The 23,063-nt window shown below is 48.2% G+C and overlaps 1 protein-coding gene across 1 annotated transcript in view; it reads right to left on the reverse strand.

Moving 5' to 3' along the window:
• Positions 1 to 23,063, reverse strand: part of Gtf3c1 (general transcription factor IIIC subunit 1) — a 68,051-nt gene that overhangs the window by 7,745 nt on the left and 37,243 nt on the right. Inside the window, exons 13-31 of the mRNA XM_005351191.2 lie at positions 22,890 to 22,993; positions 21,934 to 22,118; positions 21,519 to 21,788; positions 21,225 to 21,370; positions 20,285 to 20,382; positions 19,834 to 19,930; positions 19,552 to 19,729; positions 15,588 to 15,726; positions 15,063 to 15,198; positions 14,665 to 14,743; positions 14,344 to 14,532; positions 11,284 to 11,441; positions 9,528 to 9,670; positions 7,980 to 8,061; positions 7,078 to 7,190; positions 4,625 to 4,687; positions 3,803 to 3,896; positions 1,292 to 1,464; positions 197 to 484 (exon numbers count right to left, since the gene is read on the reverse strand). Of these exons, the coding sequence (XP_005351248.1) occupies positions 197 to 484; positions 1,292 to 1,464; positions 3,803 to 3,896; positions 4,625 to 4,687; positions 7,078 to 7,190; positions 7,980 to 8,061; positions 9,528 to 9,670; positions 11,284 to 11,441; positions 14,344 to 14,532; positions 14,665 to 14,743; positions 15,063 to 15,198; positions 15,588 to 15,726; positions 19,552 to 19,729; positions 19,834 to 19,930; positions 20,285 to 20,382; positions 21,225 to 21,370; positions 21,519 to 21,788; positions 21,934 to 22,118; positions 22,890 to 22,993 (2,735 nt within the window). The remainder of the gene's footprint in view (positions 1 to 196; positions 485 to 1,291; positions 1,465 to 3,802; positions 3,897 to 4,624; positions 4,688 to 7,077; positions 7,191 to 7,979; positions 8,062 to 9,527; positions 9,671 to 11,283; positions 11,442 to 14,343; positions 14,533 to 14,664; positions 14,744 to 15,062; positions 15,199 to 15,587; positions 15,727 to 19,551; positions 19,730 to 19,833; positions 19,931 to 20,284; positions 20,383 to 21,224; positions 21,371 to 21,518; positions 21,789 to 21,933; positions 22,119 to 22,889; positions 22,994 to 23,063) is intronic.

Here is a 23,063-nt window from a genome sequence, read left to right on the forward strand (position 1 = left end):
TCCCACGAGAACATGTACATATATAATGTGTACACTCCCACAAGAACATGCACACAGAACACACGCTCAGACCAAATAACCCTGCCAGTACCAAAACAGTGAGAATAAATGACCACTCCTAATGAACACCCCAAGAATCTGCATGTCCCCAAACTGTGACCAGAGTCACATTCATGGTTCTGCTCTGGGCTCTGACCTCTTCATGACCTCACTCTCCACCATGGAGCTGTCCACCACCACTATCTGCTCCGGGATTCTGACATCAACAGAGAGGAGGCCCAGGGAGAAGAGGGCCAGGGCTGTCACACAGTGACCTCCAGGGCTATCCAAAGAAAAGGCCACCAGGTCACTTGGAGGGTCACTGCTATCCAGGTCCTTGAAGGAAAAATGATCGGGCTGGTCCAGCATGTTGGCGGCCCGGAGTCTGTCGTAGAACTGGAAGGACTCGGTGCAGACAGTGGTGGGAAATCGCCACGTGAAAAGCCTGCAGGCAAGGCAGAAAAAAAAGGCCACTGAAGAGTGCTGTTAAAGCCTGTGCTGGGCCACTGTGGAAGTCACAACACTCAGAACAGTCTGCACCCTTGTGCCCGGAAGCAGTCTTACCCACTGTGATGGGAGACAGTGCTGTAGCCCAGTGCCAATGTAGTCTAGGCATTTCGTCCCCACTCACCTTGTTCATTCCAGGTGGGGCCAGTTCATCTAACCCTGCAACACTTCTCACCAACAGCTGCTGACCCAAGGAGGAGGAACCTCCTTTTTTGACAGTTGATAGGACACATGTGTCCAATCTCACTGTCTGCAGATGTAAGCAGAGGCCAGCTCTACAACACAGGGACCCACTTGCCGACCACACCCATGCCTTTTGCTGCTTTACCCCCCCTCCCCCCCCGGAAGCAAAGGAGCCCAGTTCATCAGGGCAAGGAGCTGGGGAGGAGGAAGCCAAAAGGACTAGTGGTGGAGCCATCTAATGTCCAAATGTGGCCCCTGTTGTCTTGAGGCTGGCATGGTATGCCTGAAGGAGGGCTTTCCCACCTGCAATGAGAGGCTAGTGGTGCAGCGGTTCTGAGGGCACCTCGCCTAGCCCTGCAGGGTGCAGGTGATGCAAAAGGCCCTTAGTTGAATGGGGGTGGGATAAGGGTAGTCCACTAGGCAGGTGCTTTGCTACCTGGGTTGCTTACAAAACTTGAAACTAACTTTCCCTCACTTGTTTCACGGCACCACCCCTGCATGGGAGACAGGCAGAAAGAGAACCCGTTCCTGGATCAAGCTCTCTGCTTCTGAGGACACTCACTTGTAGTATGACTGGGAAAGCTGGTAGGACATGGGCACGAAGGGCACAGCACGGTTCTTCTTGGGACCCTGGGAATGGCTGACACGGCGCCGGTTGACCAAGCTCTTCTTTTGGCACTCCATGAAGGCCTTCACCAGTACAGGTTCCCGGAACTCCCGGTAGAGACGGAAGATCTGTAATAGCACATGGCAGGGTGAGGTGCCTGGCCAGAAGGGGAGCTAACCATGGCAGCATAGAAACTGCAAGGGGCCACTCACAGGAAGGCTGGCTAGCTGACCAGCCTGGATGTCCCAAGAGGCTCTAAGGCTCTTGGGTAGTACTGGGATTTCCTAGTGACAGTGCACACTAACAGTTAAGTGACACTCCAAAGCCTTGCTGTGAGGCCTAAGTGAAACCAAGAGAGGAAAGTGACCTCACTGCTGACAGGCCAGGTGGTCACTGGGGAGTGGGTCACAAGAAGTGGTCTCCTAGAAGAAGCCATCTGAGGGTCACATACCCTGATTTTTCCAGGCAGTCTGTCTGGCAGGTCTGCATGTGCAAACTTAGACCCCAGTGGGGAAACTGCATGGGCAGAGAGCATGAGGTTGCAATGTTTTTCACCTTTACTTCCTACAGAACTGGAGTAGAAGCTGCGGCCAGTACTGGGGCTTGGCTGTCTATGATTTCTGCTCTTGAGAACTTCAAGATACCTGCTGCTGTGTGCTGGACCACACTGACCAAGCCTGTGGGGTTCACCTGAGAGCCTAGACTGCCACAGGAAAGTATCCTTGTAGCTGTCTGGCATGCTTGCAGTATCTACCCATTCCTTCTGTCTTCTGAGAATAGGTTGCTGGGGAGCCTCTGTCATCACCGATGGCCCAAGTCCTCAGAGCTAGCTCCTGGGAGCCACAGAAGCACCTTGCCTGCTCTGGGGGCTGGGTGGTCAGGTGGTCTTTCTAAGTGTTTGGGGTACAAAGCCAGTCTTAGACACCTTCCATCTGAGCCTACGAGTCCCTGGAGGTAGACGCAGAAGTGGGAGAGCAGCTGGGGCTGAGGAGGCAAACAGGATGCTGAAGGCTCCTAGGCCTGGACTCCCTGCTGAGCGTGAGAAGGATCTCTGCTTTCTTTTTAAACAAGCATGAGCCCACAAAGAATTGCTAGGGCCGTTGGCTGAGGATTTCTGCCTCACTGTACACCCTTACTGTAGTTTAGGCTTACAGAGGGCTTCATGTCCTCCAGCTGCACAATACCCATGAGGCCAAGGGACAGGTGATACCAATAGCCAGGTTCTCACTTAGAACTGTGCAAAAGGCCAAAGTCAGTGCTGCCAGGAAACAAGTGTTTGCTGGCACTGTCAAATATGGGGTCCTAAGATTCCTGTGGGAAGCAACTGTACCAGGCGACTTAAAGCTGGAGAGCTCTAATGACACCCAGGAAGGCATGCCTACTGCTGCTCAGTGTCCAGGGCCAGGCAGAGCTCTGAGGCAAGGTATTAAAAAAGCATCTTCCCCTGCCAGGCACAGTGCTGCATCCCTTTAACCCTTGCACTTGAGATCTTTGTGAATTCAAGGCTAATCTACCTACATAGCGAGTTCTGGGCTAGACAGTACTACATAGGGAGATCATCTCAAAAAATGGGTCGGAGAGATGACTCATAGGTTCAGAGCAGGTTCAATTCCCTGCACCCAAATGCAGCTAATAACTATCTGCAAACCCAATTCCAGGGAACCAGACTCACTCTTGCGGTCTCTGTGGGCAATGCATTCTATGTGGTTCACAGACAGACATGCTGGCAAAACGCCCATACACAAAAATAAAAATAAGTAAATCTTAAAAAATAAACAAGAAACAACAACAACAAAAAAAACTAAACATCTTCTCTCAGCAGCCCTACCTTTTCCAGTCCTATGGCACAGGCCTTATGAGGTGATGTCTGCAGCCCCAGCAGGACATGCACCAGCAGAGTGGGCTGTGACAGCTAGTGCCATCAACTTTACAGAATATAGAATCTCCTGCTATACCCCCAGGCATGCCCATGAGGGATCATATTGATTACACTGAGGTAGGAAGACTGCCCACTATGGGTGGCACCATTCTGTGGCTGTGATCCATGGTGAAAAGGACCTGAGCGGCAAACTCAGCAAGCACTCATTCCTCTGGCTTTTGACTATAGATGCAATGTGCCTCAAGCTCTTGCTTCCTTGACTTCTCTTAGGTTGCTTATTAGAATACTTTATCATAGCAGTAGGAAAGACTAGACAGTGGCCCAGGGCCTCTGAGTTACAACCAACGACAGTGAGGTTCCAGGTTACTGCAGCCCCACCCCTCAGTAGCCTGGGATTGGCATGCTGAGTGAATGCAGCATGCAGGAAGCCTTAGGTTTGATTACAGCAGCAATAAACACACAAGTCAGAACTCTAACAAGAATTAAAGGCACTCAAGGCCCCCGAGACCCCATAGCTAAGAAGAGCAGAGTGAGCTCTGATTCCCTATGGTCTAAGGCCCCGCTGTGCGGAGGAGGCCAGCACCCACCTGGAAGGATTGGCAGGAGCTGGACTGGCTGTTAGAGAGGGACAGCGTGCTCTGGATCAGGTTCTGTAGCACCAGGAAGTGGATGTCCTCCACACTGAAACACAGCAAGTACCGAGGCTGCAGGAGGCTGCTGACCCACAGCAGCACCCCTAGAGGGTGAGTGCACACACGAGAAATAGTTAAAGACATTTCAATCCCACAAAAGTGCTCTGAGTGCTGAAGTAGTCACACAACTAAAGTAAATGGCAGTTCCTAGGACATACTAATTGTTCAAGTCTCAACAAAAACATTGTTCCCGGTTAGATGTCTGTCTATAATCCCAGAACTGCAACGCTGCAATGGGAAAGCTGCCCCACAGAGCAACTTTCAGACCAGGGTGAGAAATAGAGTAAGATACTGTCTCAACAAAGTAAGTGCTTTCCCTTGGTGGGAAAGAGGCAATCTTATGTGTAACTAGCTTCTAAACCAGCAGGTAAAAGTCAGCTTTTTCTTTCCCTGACTCTAAATGAAAAAAGGGATCATTGTATACTATTTTACAGAGCTAAAATTCAGATAAATATTGCTTGACATTTTCTGTTGGGTTGAGCTCACTGAAAGACCAGGCAAATGACACTTGAGGATAGGGCTTGGGCAACTTCCTTTGTAAAAGCCAGACTCCCTGGGCTCTTTTGTTTCAGTACAAAAAGGAAACAGTACATACAGACAGCACATCAAATGAACATGGCTTGTGTTCTAAAAAACCAATTATTCACAAAAGCAGGTGGCAGGCTGGATTTGGCCCTAGATTCCACACGGAGGCTAGAGCTGAGAAATGGAACTTACCTGGTAAGTTCATCCTCCTTCCTAACACGGTCCTTTTCATCTCCAATTGCCAACACTCGGTATCTGCAAAGGAGGCACAAGAGCATGCTGGTGCAACGGGGTGGCCCGCATAGAGCTGGCACTTGCTCATGGCGGTCATTCATTGTTGAAGGGCTGAACACGCCGAACTCAGAACACACAGAAACCACACCAGGTTTCACCCTTCAAACAAGCCCACTCTTATGACCTGAGGAGCGGGAAAGCATGGGAACACATGGATAGGCAGGGACAATGGGTGTAAAACTGTGGGCTCACTGTGAGCAGAAGACAATCAAAGAGAGAAACTTGGAAAAGTACCCAAAGAAATGGTGTGTGTATGTGTGCGCACTGTGCATGTGCTTATTTATAGGTTGCAAGTGCACATGTATGTGCAAGTGTATGTGCATGGATGTCAGAGGCTGGCCTTGAGTATCTTCTTCAATTACTCTCTGCATTATTTATTGAGGAAGGGTCTCTCACAGGAGCTTGCAGCTTGCTGATCAGCTAGTCTAGCTGGTCAGCCTGCTCAGGGATCCTGTCTCTGCTTCCTGTGCTATGTGCTATGATTATAGAAAGGCTGCCATGATCACCTGGCATTTTTGTAGGTCTGTCTGATCTCATGGAAACCAAACAGGAAGGTGCTATGAGGCTGAAGGCAGGAAGAAGAGGAGGTAGAAACTGATGGAAGGTTATGGTGAAGGTAAGGAATGAGTTCTAGTGATTTATTGTGCTTACAGATCATAACTAAAAACATACCACATATATTATTATGTAACTTATAAATATATAGCATTACCATCTGTCAATAGGAAAATAAGAAAATTGGACATGATGATGCACACCTGTAATACGGTATTTGGGAGAATGAGGTTAGAGAGCATGAACTCAAGACCAGCCTGGCTACATATAAGACCCCGCCTCAAAAACCAAACAAACCACCACCAACAAAACGAGGGATTAGGGGTTTGCTCTGGGGTACAGCATTTGCCTGATATGTATAGGGTCCTGAGTTTAATCTCCAGCACTATGGAAAAGAATAAATAAATCTTATAAATAAGTGACAATCTTGAAGGCAGAAGAACAGAACATTTCCTGTCTTTTCTGTGAGTTTTATGCAATATCACGTTACATGACATTCAAGTCAACATAAATTCATGAAACTAACTGTTAAAACTCTAGGTTTCACCAAGCCTTTCCTTTGGCTTTTAGAAAACTAAAATAAAACCTCAATTCTGCAATGGTAAATTTATTGACAGAAAAACTGCCTTTTCAGAAAATCCCCCTTTCGTCATATGGGCAGGCATGGAGGTCTCTCCTATACTGCCTGGTCCACAGAACACTCCCGGCCAAAGTCAATGTTATCGGTCACATCTGCAACTCACTTTTCCTCTAAGTGTGTAGAGCTCTACTTTTACATCCATAACTGTCTTCATTTAGGATTACAAGCGGCCTCTTGTTTGAATGCACATGTGTGAGAAGATGAACAACAAGCATGGGCACAGACACTGAGACCCCATCAAGAGTGAGTATAAATCACACATCCATGTGGGAACTGTAGAGAGATGCTTTATGGCCAAATGAAACAAAACCCAGAAAACAGCTACAGCTGGGTGTGGTGACACATGCCCATAATCCTAAGGATCAAGAGGCTGAGGCAGGAGGAATGCCCAGACTTAGAGACTAGCCTGGGCTACACAAATCTGTCTCACAATACATGAGAAAAGGGCAACTGTCATGGAGGTCTGAAAGTGGACATCATATTCACTGCTGGATGAACCTTAGATTGTGGTTCCAAACGAAACAGAGTGAAGGGTGTTTCTATGGGAAGGAGGAGTGCGTCCCCATGAGGACGGAGAGAGGGATCTACATCTGGATGTGACTGTGGAAACAGGCCTGATTTATATCCCTTCAGATTGTCCAACTCCCCCAACTACTTTCAAACTAGTACATTCTTCCACACAAGTATGAGTCTAAAGCATAAGCTCTGTTATGAGAGCCACTGAGCACAGGCCCTGGTCCTGTTTAGAATTTAAGCTTTGTGACCCTGGACTGGGGACAGTGTGTCAGTGCCTCCCTAGGACTGAAGCTGTGCAGGATGGATATAGTTGTTCTGACACCTGGTTGTGGCCCTAAGGCCGAGAGCACTGAGTGCACCTGGAGCCACCACCTCTTCCTTTCTTCCATCTTACAGTCTCCTAATAGTAAAAAAAGCAAAGTCAGCAAGAAGCATATACAACACAGAGTCTGGATTAGTTAGGTGAGCAGCAGGGACTCAGTGGAAAAAGAAACACAGGTGTCAAGGTATCTGACATCAGGTGGTCCTTGGAGGGGCAATGCAAGGCCAAGTATAGCCAGGCAGGCACTGTTCAGCTGGCTAATCTCTGCTACACACCTGCACAGTACAAGGCTCTGCCCACTCAGTACAAGGCACCTACTTGGCAAAGAGCTCCTGCAGTGTGTCGGGGATCTCAAGATTAGGGTCCCTCAGGCCAGAGCTGAACTTTTCTTTCAGTTTCTCCACAAATTCTTTAAACTCCTTGGCACAAACCTGTAACACAAGAGCTTAGATGCCACACCTTCCCATGGAAGGGAGGCTATGCAAACACCAAGGGCATTGTGAGCAAACTCCGCTGGCAGCCACACCCCCAAAACACCATATTTGCTGTCTTTTCCACCCCTACCCTGAGTCTACCTGCCACCTGAGTGGTGAACACTCACTGCCATGACAGGAATCTGGAGCCCAAGTGACGCTGACAGCTCTCAGACCTGTATGTAGCTCACCTTCCCCAGACTGAGGAGAGATGCAAACACAACCTACACTGTTCCCACCATGCACATGGACACGCTAGCTGCCAGACACTCGATGCTCTATTACCTCCTTTCTCTCAGCTTGGTTTCCCCTGGCTGCCCATGTAAGCTGGCTTATCCAGATCCTCCGGCACCCCCTGCTCACCTGTGGCCCGCTGCCTCATGCAGAACACTATCATAGAGAAGTCTCTACTTAGCCAGGGCAGAAGTACCTGGGCCTACACAGCTAGCTCCTTCCTGTCAGCCACCATCTGGCCCCTGACCAGAAACTAACAGAGCAGCTTTCAAAAGCCTCTGCCTGCAATTTCTAAAGAGTAGCTTTGTTTCCTTAACAGGCCCCAAGCTCAACCGCATTTGAAAGTACCAAGTCATACACATGGTCATCTTTAAAATGGATGCCTGGAGTCAGGGCCAGTGGGTCCTAAGCACTGACAAGCTGACTTCCATGTTTGCAGGGTCCTGAGGGCTAGCCAGTTCCTCAATGCCTATCTTCAGAGTGCACTGGGCCCTGCCACTGCATGGGACCTACCTTTGGGTCTTCGTAGTTACCCTTTCGACTCATGAAATCTCCAACGAGTGCCTTGTCCTGGTACACCTCCGCCAAGCAGACCCTGGGGGAAGGGAAGATCCAGTGCTGTTCAAGTTGTACCCTCCTCCCATTCTGAATGCTGAGGGTATTGGCTTCAGCTCTCTGAGAGCTATGATCTACCTAAGCACCAGGGACAACTAGCTTTGGGGAATGAGCACCCTGTAGTGAGCTGTACCCAATTCAAGTAAGGCTGGTCAGGCTCACATTGTCCATCCTGCTTCTATCTTCCATGTGGAGACGGAGGACAATGACATTCTCCTTCAGCCCTACCCCATTCACAGGGATTTGGACAGGACTAATAGGACCAAGAGAAGTGTGAGTGTGTGTATTTGAAACTACTGTATACCACCATTTACTATCAGATTTCCTGGCCACAGCACTGCTGTCCACCTGCCAACCTGCCCATGCCTGTGAGGGTAGTGGAACCTGGCCTGCCCAAAGGGAAGCAAAGGAGAAACAAGCACATCAGAGAAGCCCGACCAGTTAGAGCCTGCCATCTCTGCTGTCTGGGGAAGGAAAGAGCTGGGCTGAGATAGCTGACATTTCATCAACTTAGTACACAGGCCAGGAGATCTAGTACATAAGAGGACAGAACCCCGGGCCTGCTACCTCTGAACCCCCCTTTTTCCTTTGTTCCAGGGTATGCTTGGAACAGGGAGCCCAAGCCTCAGATCTTATTCCTTGACAACTCTCTACCACTTTGACACACCTATTGACAGGTCTCCTCTTCTGAGAAGTCAGGACTAGGAGGGCATTTTTCCTTCAGAGAATTCTTTCAGGTAGGAAATAAGAACATTCTACAAATAAGCAAAAGTGGCTTTATATAAGAAAGGCCCATGGCCTGGCTGACTGCAGGTCACGATGTGCCCTGGCTGCTCTGAAACTGCAACAGTACAGGACATTCTTCTGTACCTGCCTTCCACCCTACCCAACTCTTGCACTGGTGGCATGTTGTGGGTACCTCCCAGCCTCACAGAATCCCTCTGGCCTTCTCTCCTTGGTTCCCTATGGAGAAAGTTGTGGAAGGGCCTGAGGGCCTGTAAGGAGACAGTAGATCAGCCCTGCTTTGTGATTCCTAGGTACCTGCTGTCCCCACAAGGCCTGTGCTCCACCTAGAAGGACGTGGGGATAGCAGTTCTGCCAAGGGGATACAGTGTTCTTTGTTCAGTGATCCTGGGTCTGTCTTGCTTTTCCCAAGAGTGAGCTCCATGAAGAGTTGTTAGAACTGCTCTGATCACAGCAGTCCCTGCCCTCCATGCATGGGGATACCAGGACAGACGCATAGTGAGCCTCACTCTGCACCTCACACCTGGCTCTGGAAAGTCATGACTGTTTCACCTGCAGATTCCAACACCTGGACAGTCACTGTACTCATCACACTCCACCTGAATTCCACACCCATGTCTGAACAAGATGGGTAAAGGGGAAAGAAGGAACTAGAAGTGCTGGAATAAGGGCTGGCGTGATCCAGCTGCAAATGTGGCTTACTTGTAGTTCATAAAGGCCTGGGGATTTTTGACTATGTAGCGGGCTCTTCGTCCAACCGAGTGAGATGTCTTATCCAAAGATTCTTCAAAGGTAGCATGCAAAATATCCCGCACAACCTGCCAGGTGACAAATGGTCCTTTCACCTAGTCCAAACACAGAGTGTGACAGTGAGTATCTGCAGAACCCATATATAGGACAGTTAACAAAAGGAATGGGAATGAATGTGTCTTGGGAGCCTGTTTCCCCAGGGAGGCTCAGAATGCTCGCCTCAGTGTTCACCTACATTGTACCAAGTGAGGTGTGGGGACAGAAAAACAGGACAAATCCTCAATGTTGTATGGGACTGTACTTTCTGGCACGCTCTGTAAGGGAGGCCCCAGTATCAGGTAAGGTTAAGAGGATGCTAAATGTGCTTTGGTAGAGTTTTGTTGCTTTCTTTTGGTATTGAAATAGGGTCCTCTTTGTGTAGTCAGGGCTGGTCTGGAACCCTGACTCCTAGGAAAAAGACATGCACCACCCCTTGCTGGGTAAGTAAAGCATTAAAGACTGATACATTCTTCACTCTCAGAGCCATTCTGTATCGTTTGCCTTATATCACATCATCTTCCGATACACACACACATACACACACACACACACGTATCGGAAGAAACAGAATGAACTAAGATAGTAGAACATGTTAGAAAATAACACACGGGAGAGGGCTAAAGACAGAGATTTTCCTAACAACACTAACAAGATGCCACCAAGTTCTAGAGAGGAGTAGGGGGCTATGTTAGGGAAAGGAAGCATTTGAAAGGCAGTTGAAAAAGTTCAGATGGTAATGGGCACCTCTCCATCTTCCTTAGGGAAAAACAAGAATGGAATTTAGGAGAGGGTGCAAGAATTAGAGACAAACTGATCAGAACAGGGATGGAAAAAGTAATGCAGGCCCTAACTGGTTTCTTCTGGTTGTCATGCTGGTGACCAGGAGACAGATCAGTCCTTAGAGACCAGCCTGGTCTACAGAGCTAGTTCCAGGACAGGCTCCAAAGCCACAGAGAAACCCTGTCTCGAAAAACAAAACAAAACAAAACACACACAAAAAAACAAACAAACAAAAAAAAAAGAACTGCTCTATTTGTTGGCATAACTGCCTGCAGTGGCCTTGACCCAACTGACACGGAGCTCATGTCCTGTTGGCCTCTAAAAAGGAGGATGGTTTAGTTCATGTTTTGTTGCATACTATGCTGGCAGGAAGCACAGAGCAAGAGGTCACAAGGTGCTATGGAAATGTGAAACACAGGAGCTCTGGCTAGGCTGTAGAACCTGTTACCACTAGAAGCAAGAAAGGGTTTGCTGACTGAAAACAAGGCAAGGGAGGTACAGTGAGTGTGGGAGACAAATGTGTAGGGCTAATACTAAGTGGCTTTTGCCTTAAGGTACAGCTACTCCTGGCCCAGGGGTACCAAAACTACAGAGCCAAGGTGGAAATCAGGGGTTCATGGTACAAAATGCACCAAGCCACCACAGACAACACAGAAGGAATGGGCAGCAGACAAGAGCAAAATGACTTGATCTGCTCTACTGTAGCCAGACAGAAGTGCCCACACATCTAACTAAAGGCTGGGAGAATGTACAGGCTAGTTGTACAAGTACAAAGGATTCTGGGAAATGCTCTTCTGGGCAGCCACTGGGAGTGGGTAGTAAGTCCAGAGCCATAGCTCTCACAGCTTAGCAAAGGGCTGGTCCTGTGGGCTGGGGTGATGGCAGGTACCTTGGTATTGAGGACATTGCTGGCAATTCGGCAGAGCATTAGCAACCCATCCTCCTGCATGGACCAGGAGACACGCAGCCGGGTCATCATCCGGAGGGCATTCTGGTCAGCTTCATCTTGGTAGCGCAGCTTTTTGCTTTTTGCTTCTGGGTGCTCTCCTAGAACCACAAGGGGAGAGAAGGGGGACCTTGAGGCAGCTTTTCTACTAGACGGGAAGGGCCCCAACCACACTGGTAAGAAATGATCAAGGCTACCAGCTACTAGACAATGCCCAATTCCAAACAAGCAAACCATGAAGAGCAGTTCTTTAACGCATTTCTCTTGGGCTTTGAATGTCATGGATTCAGGTTAGGCAGTGTGAATGTGACCCTCACAGCCAGAGAAATGACAGTGGGCCCATGATCATGGAGTCCACTGGTTTTACCATCCTGAAGCAGCTAGACTGATAGAAAGGTGAAGTGACCTTTAGAAGACACAGCTACAGAGCCAATTAGGTGGCAGCAGCCTAGAGGGTTGGGGCAGGCTTTTCAGAAGTTTTGAACCAGTGTCCAATATATGGTACAGTTTCTTCCATAGCCAGGATCTATGGGTCCAGGAATCAAGGAGTGGAAAGCGAGAGCTCCACTCACCATCACACTAGTGACCTACTAGGAAAATTTTAGTTCCTGCTCCTGGGACCTTAAGTTCTGGTCCCAGAGTGGGGACCAAAGGGGAGTGCTCTTGCCAGGAGCCATTGAATGAAAGGCTCATACTTCTCCCCTTGCCACTCTGGGCTTCTGATGCCAACAAGATAAGAAAGGAATAGCAGTGTTGGGAAGATGATCGATCCAGATTACCAAGGGGAAATTGAATTGCCTCTCCACAATGGAGGTAAAAAAGATTATGTCTGGAGTGCAGTGGCTCTCAACCTGTGGGTCCCCTTTGGCAAATCCCTATCTCCAAAAATGTTTGTATTACGATTCAAAAGAGTAGCAAAATTACAGTTAAATGAAGTAACAATGAAAATAATTTTATGGTTGGGGGTTATCCCAACATGAGGAACTGAGGTCACATTAGGAAGGTTGAGAACCCCTGTTTTAAGGCATCTATCTCTTGGTGCTACCATGTTCTGTGATTAAAGTTAATGGGAACTACAGCCTAACTCAGGCAGGATGACAGAGGGCACAGGCCCTTCAGAAATGAAGTTATGGGTCACTCCTCCAAGGAGAGAACTAAGACCTGCTGAGGTGCTGCTAAAGGTGGAGGAAATACAGAATTGGTAGTAGAAGAAAGCTTGCCACCTCCGTCTGCTTGCTTTCATTTACCAAGTCCATTTCATCTGGCATTAGAGCCTACTTCTTTGGGATTCCAGTGTATACTGAAGATGAGCTGAGACATCCAGCCTCATGGACTAAACAACAACTGGATTCTTTGGTAGACGGCTACCGCTGGACTGGCTGGACCACCCCCTGAAAGCCATCATAATAAATCCCCTTGGTGTATTCACTCTGTACATCTCTGCTCCTCATCATCTACCAGTCTATGATTGTTTCTACTGGGTTGTCAAGTCCTCTGAAGGTGCCTTATAGAGCTGTTTCCAGAACAAACATGTTCAGAGCATTAGTGAGGCAACCAATAGCTGTCTCCAAACCCTCAAATATCTGTGAGTCTGTGACCTCAGGGTGCATGCAGATTCTAACAGGGATAGCAAAGCCTATGTTCTAGGGCTGTCTTGAAGATCAAAAACAACAGTAGGAAGCATGTCCTGGGGTCAGGAGGTAAAGATGGGTCAGCAGATAAAGTGGTTTGCCATCAGGTCAACCTGTATTCTAGAACCCTAGAAGTCCTCTTGACACCCACACATTCACTGTGGCTTGCATGTGCACACATACAGAAGCACACGTGTATACACATGTACATATACATAGGTCAATGTAAAAATATTAAAAGAACACAACCACCTCCTGCGAAGTCCACCTTGAGGCTAACCTTGACTGTCACTCAATAGAGAAGCCCCTGAAATTGAAAGCAAAGTGTGCCTCTGGGTGTATCCCACAGGCTGAGACCATGATGGAATATCAGAAAGGAGGGAGCTGCTAACACAGGCAGCATAGCATCTCTGCCTCCTGTCTGCCTGAAAGGGAGCCACTCCCTACCAACGTCCCCATCCCGCACCTCCCACCCCCGCCACCATGAAGCTCTGTCTCATCAGCCTAGAAACAGACCCTGGCACAAACCTCTCAAACTTTGAGTCAAATAGATCCTTCTTGAAGTGGTTGGTACAGGTGTTGTTCGTGACAACAGAAACACAGCAGCACAAAGTACCTGCTCTACAAGAGCTGGCAGCACCATCATCTATTCCCTCTGGGGAGCGCTGGGTTAGGATCTACATACACACATTAGCCACTGCATTTTCCTTCTGAGGAATACTGGTCTATATACTGGTCTTTCATGGATCTGAAACAGGCTAAGTTGAGGTCTATGTCAAGCGATGGGATGTTTATTACGAATGCCAGCAACACAAACCAATAAAGTAGGTTCTTGCTTAAGCACTCTTCTTTGAAGAATCTGCAGCCATGGTTGGTGTTAAAGCAAATGGCCTACTTAGGAAACAGTCCCCTCAGCGCTCACTTCCATTAGAAATACAATTCAGATGAGGAATGAGACTAGAAAGTGCCAAGGAGGGATGTGCTGGTTCTAAAGGAACAGTGCAGGTTTAAGCATTTCCAAGCTTCCTCCTAGTTACATTTCAACAGGACTAAGCTTGGCCAGATGAGCAGAGGCAGACACTCAGAGGCAAACAAACAGAAGAAAGGGACTTCATTTAGACGACAACAGTCTTGCTAGGAAGATTTTCCAGGTGAGATGAAATCAGAAGCTTGCTAAACCAGAAAGCTGCTAAAGAGAAAAGCTGGCAAAGCATACAGCCAGAGAAAACTGGAGAAATGGGTTCATTCTTAGATGAGCTAGAGACACAGCAAGTCAGGATTGCAGACAGGATGAACCCAGACCCTGTGGGAATAACACTGCAATGTGCGGGACAAACTATGTCAAGACTCAGGTCATGAACACCCCAGGTACCTCTTCTTCTTCGCTTGATCTTTCTGATAGGCTCCTTCTTCAGCCGTTTCCGCTTCTGGTTCTTCCCACCACGCACTTTTCGGTTCCTGCCAGCGGTAGGTTCTCGGTCCAGTTCAAACTGCTCCTCTTTGTCAGCACAGAGCTCGGCATCAGCTCTCCCCTCCGACCAGAGCGGCAAACGGCCACTGCCTAGAAATAATTAGGGGATACAACTGCTTGGAAAAGCCCGTGGAGGCCGCATGAGCCAGCAGAATCCATGGTGGTGCTGGACTGAACTAGCCTCATAGTTGGGACGCTCTAGTGTGGAAGCTCAGCACACACCTCCAGACCCAAGTGGCATTGGGCGCTTAGACAGGAACGTCTGGAGTCTTCCTGTGAGCCCATTCTCGGGGGTGTTGTTCTGAAAGGTAAGCACAGCACTGGGGTGAGCTGAGAACTTCCATGGATCTCCAATCCATTCAGTTCTTGCACGAGCCCTACCCCTGGAGGCAACATGCCATCAGACTTTCTATGCATCTCTAAAAATGAGCACTCATGCATATGACAAAGTAAGCCAGAAACCAATAGGAAAGCAAACTCTAGGCTAGGCAGATATTCATGTGTCGCCTCTTAACACTGGCTTCACAAGCTCTCAGAAATCCTGAGTGGCAAAGGGCCAGAGTTGAGGAGATAGTGACGATGGCTCCAGGTGCTGGGATGGCATGTCCTCAGGAGCCTACCTTTCTGCCTTTGTTGATAATGTAGCTGGTCCAGACCCAGTTGCGTTTCAGGTGTGCATAGAAGCTAGAGTCCAGCCCAGCAGCTCCCAGCCCATCTCCAGGGACTAAGCCTTCATCCACAACTTCTCGGCTCCCCCTGAGACAAGGCAAATAGAAAAAGCTCTTCCTGGTAAGTCAAGAGCCACCACATGGAGTGGGAGGACCATGTGTGATTGTGTGACAGTGTTCATTTTTCCAGGACAGGACAGTAATGAGCAGGTAGAAAGAAACAGCTTGGAGTGCTAGGTTGGGAGGTTGTTAAATTTTCAGAAATCAAAAAGTTTGATTTTCATGTGAAATTGGCAGCTTCTAAATTTTGACGTGGATGGGATTTCAAAAGAAGTTATGTTCAGAAACATGTCTAGGGCCAGATATTGGCCATGGCAACCAAACTTCTGCCTCTGGCTTCCAGCCTAAGTTGTTAGCTAAGGCCAGGGTCAAAAAGTTGAGGTCACGGCAGGATCACCGTCAGGGGGTGGTACGCACGTGGTGTACTCCAGCATGGCACACTTGCGCTCCAGATTGTGCTTATCCATGGCGCTTTCCTGCTCCTTCCGTAAGCTGCCTTCTGGGTCACTGCTCTGGTCAGGGCAGATCTTCTGTGCACAGGGGCAACGCACCACACCTGGACAACCAAAGCAGGGCTCAGTGACGTATTTCCTGCCAGGTGATGACAGCCAGAGGGAGTGTGAAGAGTGGATGTTTGGTCTGTGAGGTGTCCCTACCCTAAGGAGAGGGAGCCATGGTCTCAGGTGAAGCCCTTCTCACAATGGCATGCAGAGAGGTGGGGAGAGAGCAGGGAAAGCAGGTGAAAGCCACAGCAGGTTCCCTCTATGGGATCTCTACTGGCACAGTTTGTTAAGGATGGGAGGCAAATGACAACCAGAGGAAGCCTCCTTCCTGTCATACAGGCACTGGCTTGACGGCATGGCCAGTGAGTGCAGCAAAGGAAGCTCAGGCAGCTTTTCTTGGCTAGAATGATATCTAAGATACTTTGCTCAGCTTCACTTTGAGACTCTACACATGTATGCTGACAGTTTCAGTTTAAAAGGCAAAGCACTGAGGCTCAGGGAGACTGCACTTGGCCCAATCTTGTCATTTTTGTTAAAAATGCCATCTCTGAAAGTTAAAAAAATGGGGCCATCATGGGGGGTGGACAATAGAAGAAGCAGGGTACAAGAGAGGAAATGGTAAAAACAGGGGGTTTTATTTAGGGCAGGGGAGGGGAATAAATACAGAAGGAGGGTGTTAATAAAAATTGTCTGAAAAAGTTATAAGGAATTATCTAAGAACACCTATAATACATGCAAGTCTGTACATTTACATATAGTTTAAATGCAATAATCCCTTCTGGGCTGCTAACGCTCCTTTCAAGAGCTATAGACTATTTAACAAAAATCCCAACACCAGGTACGAGAAGCTTTCTTTGAGTTGTTGGCCAGTATTGTCCAAAAAACTTCTAAAACAATACAGGCTATTGATATTGCCCTTGGTAACCTCTCAGAGGTGGAAGATAAGTCCCTATTGCTGAAGACACCATGTACTTTGGGTACATGTACATGGCTAGATCTGACCTGAAAGCCTGCCCCCTGAGGACTAGCTTTTATGGTACCAAGAGGCACCATACAAGCTTTCAGCTATGATGCCTATGAACCCATCAATGACTAGCATGGCACGATAACTCTAAGGGGACAGTACTGGCACACATACTTTAGCAGTAACCAACAGCTTTCTAGTTGGACATAAGGCCTGCTCACAAAGAGGGAAATATTCTTGGTACTAGAAACCTAACCAACCACCCAGGGCTAGAAGTCATAGATCTTGGAGGAGAACCTACAACCTCTCCTTACTGATATAATCCTGACTACACTCTAAAGAATTATCTGTATACACTCACAGAAGTACAGTTCTCACCTCTCATCAAGGAGACTCTCTTCTAAAGCAAACAAAGACCATTATAACAAGCTATAGGCAACCCCAATCAGTTCCAACTAACACATCTACAGCACAACTCCTGCACTGAGGCTCAGGGATCACTGTGGAAGAGGAAATGGAAAGACTAAGAGCCAGAAGAACAGGAAGTTTGTTGCAAGATGAAGCCTCACCAGCATGACTGCCTATAAAAGACCTGAACAAGGATAGCACTAATACCCACACTAATGCAGAAGGGGAGGAACTAAGGAGTGCTGAAAGCAGGAGAAAGCATTTTCCCCAGGGAAGGGCACACCAACTGGCTATCCAATAGGAAATGATCAGCCCTGAAAACATACATTCAAGCAGTATCATAAAACTGAGCAGGTTGTACTTATATACTTAGGAATGAATGGCACGTGTGTACACACACACACACACACACACACACACACACCCCATATATTAAACAACTAAATAAAAAGTAGCCATGTGATGTAGGTGGGTCTTCTATCTATCTGTTGCTTTCACTGGTTAATTAATAAGAAAACTGCTTGGCCTGATAGGTCAGAACATAGGTAGGCGGGGAAGACAGAACAGAATGCTGCGAGGAAGAAGGCAGTGAGGCAGACGCCATAGCTCTCCTCTCCAAGATGGACGCAGGTTAGAATCTTCCCAGTAAGCTACCACCTCGTGGTGCTACACACATTAATAGAAATGGGTTAATCAAGATGTGAGAGTTAGCCAGTAAGAGGCTAGAGCTAATGGGCCAACCAGTGTTTAAATGAATACAATTTGTGTGTTGTTATTTCCGGGGCAAAGCCAGCTGTGTGGGAGCTGGGCGGGATGAAAAGCAGGCCTGCTCGTCTCCTCACTACAGCCACGAATTTGAGAGAGAGCAAGAGGTGGGGGTGCATAATAGAGGTTTGAAGAAAGAAGGGGAAAATGATGTAACTATAATCTCAAAAACTAAAAATACACTAAAAAATAAATAAAACTTAAAAACAAAAAGCAAAACAAATGCCCTCCCTGGGCCCAGGAAACAGCACTCTAACGTGGTGTTCAGGTGACCTGTGTGCATGCTGGCATTTGAGATACCCCTACTTCACAATGTGACAGCATCCTGTGATGTAGCGCTTCTCTACATTACTAGGGGCAGAATTTCCCCAAATGTTTACTGAGACAATGGATGTCTGATTATTGACTGTAATAAGCCTGTGACATCTCTGCTCATCTAAGAGAGACAAAAAAAAAAAAAAAATGGAACTGTCAGGCAGGAGAAACTGATGCAAATTACATACTGGTTCATAAAATTTTATATAGGTATAAACTACAGGGGAATTAGAGTGCTTTAAAAATCTACAGTGGTAAGAGCTTCCCTCACTTCTGAATCCCAAAGCATCACTGAAACATACTGCAGTAAGATCTGTCTCGACTCCTTAAAGCTCCCGAGAGCAATGACACACCTCATGTGGAGAGAGAGCTCTGATGGTGTCTGTGGGGCTTTGCAGTGGGAGCTGTTCTCGCCCATGTACACTGACAGGATGTCCGCTCCAGAATGGCACTTTGCAATACTCTGGAGATGTGCTAAGGACATCATAGGGGGAAACAGGATGGGGACAAAATGCTAAACAGGCTTTCTGGGAAAGGACACTTACACAGCAATGACCATCACAGAAGATGGACATTCAGGGATAAGATTGCTGAGCCCGGCACACTAGTCTCCCACTTGGTCATTAGTACACAGGGCTCCCTTTCCTATCTTCTTTCTTTCATTCCCAACCCTCTCAGTCCATTCTCCAAATGGCAGTGGGGTGCGCTTCAAATCACAACATGTGTAAGCATTCCATAGTTTCTTTCTGCTTTTCACATGATCCTGCACTTCCTACAGAGCCCACAAGTCTGCTCCCGACCTCCTTCCACTCTCAGCTGTCATCCTCCATCGCCTCCCTAACACACTCAAGGCCTTGGCTCAGGCCACTTCCCTGCCTTGTGTCTTCTCCAGTCCCAGTGGCCTCAGCCTACAGGGCTCAGCTCAGCAGGGGTCTCCTGAGGTGAACCTCAGCCCTGTTACCACGATCTGCAGTCTACATTTTAACACACTCTGGGTCTCTCTTGAACTCCTCCCTCCCTAGAACACAAGCACCAAGAAAACAGAAGTGACGACCTGGATGATGCTAGATAAATACTGGCTGGTACAGATCATATGCTTGGGTGGGGCTCGAGCCCCAGGGACACCCCAGGGACACCCCAGCTTAAGAGAGTGGTTTAAACGACAATGAACTCCATGACCCCTAGACTCTCTTCTGGCTCTGTATCCTTGACCATACCAAAGGGAAAAGAAGCAGGGGCCCAAGCCGGGCGATGGTGGAGCACACCTTTAATCCCAGCACTCAGGAGGCAGAGGCAGGTGGATCTCTGTGAGTTCGAGACCAGCCTGGTCTACAGAGCTAGTTCCAGGACAGGCTCCAAAGCCACAGAGAAACCCTGTCTCGAAAAACCAAAAAAAAAGAAGCAGGGGCCCAGCAAGCCAGGGTACCTAGTGGGGTATTGAGGCAGATACACTGCAGATCAAACCAATAGCTTTCCACATCCTGCATGGAGTCCAAGACGTAGAGACGCCTCTCAAAGGGCCGGCTGCTGTGGGCCAGGTTGTAATGTGGATCACAGATGGTGGTGTCCACAATGACTGCATTCTTCTTCAGGAAAACAAAGACCTGCAGAAGACGCCCATCAGGAGAGGAGGCACACAAACATTGGCACCATGATGCTTGGGGTTGGGTTGACATTCAGGCCCGCCTCACTGGGCGGATGGCACTACCTGGTCTTTATCCTGGAACTTCTCTGTGGGTCCAAACTGTAGCAGGCCCATGTAGCACAGTCGCTGCAGGTTCTCCACCACCGAGAAAACGTACCGCCTAGAACAGAGGGCAGCTGGTCCCCCACCACACAGTCCACATAGCTCTGAGGCCAGGAAAGGGGATGAGCTGTTCCTCTTTCTTACCTAGTCCCCTAGAGCACTGAGGCCCACAGTCACCGTGGGGCTTGATTTGGAAAGTAGATACAAGGAAACAAACCAAAACACTCTAGTAGCTGTAATTCTTTAGCAGCAAATTTTACTTTTTAAATCAAGTAATAAACATACCAGCTCATGTTTTTGGTGACTAAACTACTAAGAACCTTGAGGCTGTGCAGCCTGGCAGGCAATACCTTTCACTTTTCCCAGGTCTGAGCAAGCACTTGGGAGCCTACCTACTGGGATTTACTCTTACCTCTTATACAGGAGCTGCTGCCGGATGTGCCTGGGGAGGAAGCGGATCAGTGTGTGCTTCTTCAGAGGGTCATTTAGAAAATCCTCCAGGTTGTCTACCTGCAGAGATCACCTGCAGGTTCAGCTCAGCCACAGGGCTCACAAGCACCTAACACTATGACCTCCTCATGTCTGCTTTAAGTTTCTGTATCTACCCTCCCAGCTCACCCAGCACACAGCAGAGGGCAACTACACATACCAGGCCTGTAAGAAGGCACACAGCTGCTAAAGCCCTTCCTGGAAGCAAAAGGAGCACACTCTCACCAGGGAAGGATGACTGCTAATCCCCTAAGGTCAGTGATTTTGCCTGAGGAGAAGTTTCTGGAAGTATCCACTCACATACCCACTAAAAGTGTCCAACAACATTTCATCTGCCAAAGCAAGAATTGGAACCTCAATGTCCCCAGGTAGAAAATATACTGCTAAATTGTGTCAATGGAGAGGACATATGAGTGTAATCGCAATTCAGTTAAGAACACACACATGCACGTACACACTCACACGAAGACTAGAAGAAAATACACCAACAAAATGAACAGTGAATGACTCTGAGTGATAAGGTTTTGGGTAATTTCTATTTGCTCCTGTTTTGACATTTACCAAGCTTCCAAAAAGTGTTTTACCGTTGCAGCAGATCTATTTATCTTCTTACCTAGTAAATGATACACACACCTCAAGTACACACTACCCATCCACCCAGCCGATTCTCTTATCAATTCTAATCTAATCTGTGAGGAATAACAAACATCTGAAATGTCTTCCCTTGACTGACCATCTTGCAGCCCACCCACTACCCAGTCATCCATCACCTGGGAAAGCTCTGAGTATTTTCCCTCCATCATGTGAGTATAGGCTTCTAGCCCCACTACCCCACATATGACCTGGCCCAGAGTCACAGGTACCTTGTAGCTCACTTGAACAATTTGGACAAAGATGGAGAGGGGTAGGCAGAGAAGAATGTCACTGACAAGAGCCCAGCCAAAGCCGAAGTCCCTGTGGATCGGGATGGGAGGGACGTAGCGCATCCACGAGATTTCATCCACGTACACTAGGAAAAGCTAAGAGTCACTCCAAGCAGATGGTATGCTCAGGAAAAAACTGTCTCTCCCTGCCTTCCCCCATTACAGGTCTGTGGTTTGCGCTTACTTCTGCTCCCCTTACACCCCCACGCCCAGATGCAGGCCAGTGGCTCTTACCTATCTCTGTGGAGAGTTCCATTTCTGCCTCCCAGGAGCTGCTTTCTGTGTTGTCTCTGGCTTCAGAGGTGTCCCAGTCATCTCCAGAGGAGGGCTGAGCCCCTGATCTGCTGGACTCCTGCTTCCCTGTTTTCCTCTCACTGTGGTAAGTAGGCTGCTCACCAGTGTGGCCAGCAGGATGACCGTAGACCAAGTACCACAGGAACAGATGCATCACCCGAAGGCGGGGCATCTTGGGAAGGAACCCTATGGAGCGCCCGAGTCCAGGAACTGTAGGGAGAAAGGTGTGGGCAGTGCTTGAGCAACCCCAGACTGTGTCAGGTCCAGTTCATTCCACAGCTACGCAAGGTCTAGGTGCCAGGGAGGTGATTTATCTATCACTGTGCAGAACAAAGGTGGCAAAGCTGCTCTTTACCTATGACAGGTTTATAATTTTTGAGTGGGGTTATGCCCATTTTCTCGTCCGTCTTTTTCACCCGTCCGCTTTCTGACTTTAGGGATGTGTTCGGGTCAGAGTCTCCTGATCCACTTGGGACCTCTGGCTCTTGGCTTTCCTCTTCTGCCTCCTCTTGGGGTGCTGGAGTCTGTGGAACTTTAACCCTGCAGGCCAAATGCAGGGTGCAGAAATACATTGGAAACAAAGGCAAGGCTTATCTGCCAGGCCTGGGGTTTCAGAGTACTCAACTGATCACGGGCCCAAGCAGATGACACAAGTAAACAGTGTCTAAAACATGAAGCGACAATGTGGAGGAACCTTCAGAGGCTACTTGCCACCAAGAAGGGAAATAAGTCCAGTGTTAGGTGTCAGACACCTGCAACCAGGAACATAGAAAACTAGTGGCAAATGGTTCAGATACTGAGACCAACCACTGGGGTTCTACCTCCAGGGTGGCCCTCTGTCCACCAGGAACCTAGCCACCTTAAAACTTGCTCCCTCACTGCTAAGTATTCAGCTTCTTAGACTAAGATGAGTGAGACATTGGGAAAACAAATACAGTGATTTATGCCATGATGAGACTGAGCTTCCTACACAGAACCATCACTAAGAAGTGCTCTAACTGGTTACATTTACCAGATGGATAAGCATTAGGGCAGGTGGTGTAGCTCAGGAGGAAAAGTGTTGGCCTAGCATATGCAAGGCCCTGGTCCCATCTCCATCCAAAGAAAAAAAGAATGTAAGTTAGAATAAAGAATACTAGAAGTTCAGAATTGGATTACCATGTAGAGTAGGTGGGCACAAGTCACAGCTGTTAGCCAACAAACCCAGGGTCTCATTCAGGTGCAGACAAAGCGTTCAGAAAGAAGGCTGCTCCACTGGTTGCAGGCTAGAACACAGACCTGGGCAGGGTAACTGTGAGTTCTTCCACTTGCCTGTTTGCTGTGCTGGAGTTGGAGATCCGGAAGCGAACCTGCTCAATAGCACTTCTTACAAGAGGGTCATTCTGGTCCATGGATGGGTGCACGACCAGATCCACCTGTGGGGGAGAGGTTGGGGTGTCCCAGAGGGCAGAGCAGGTTTGAACTGGTTCCACAGCAAGATTTCCA

The sequence above is a fragment of the Microtus ochrogaster genome, chromosome 8 (assembly GCF_000317375.1).
Source record: "Microtus ochrogaster isolate Prairie Vole_2 chromosome 8, MicOch1.0, whole genome shotgun sequence".
NCBI lineage: Eukaryota > Metazoa > Chordata > Mammalia > Rodentia > Cricetidae > Microtus > Microtus ochrogaster.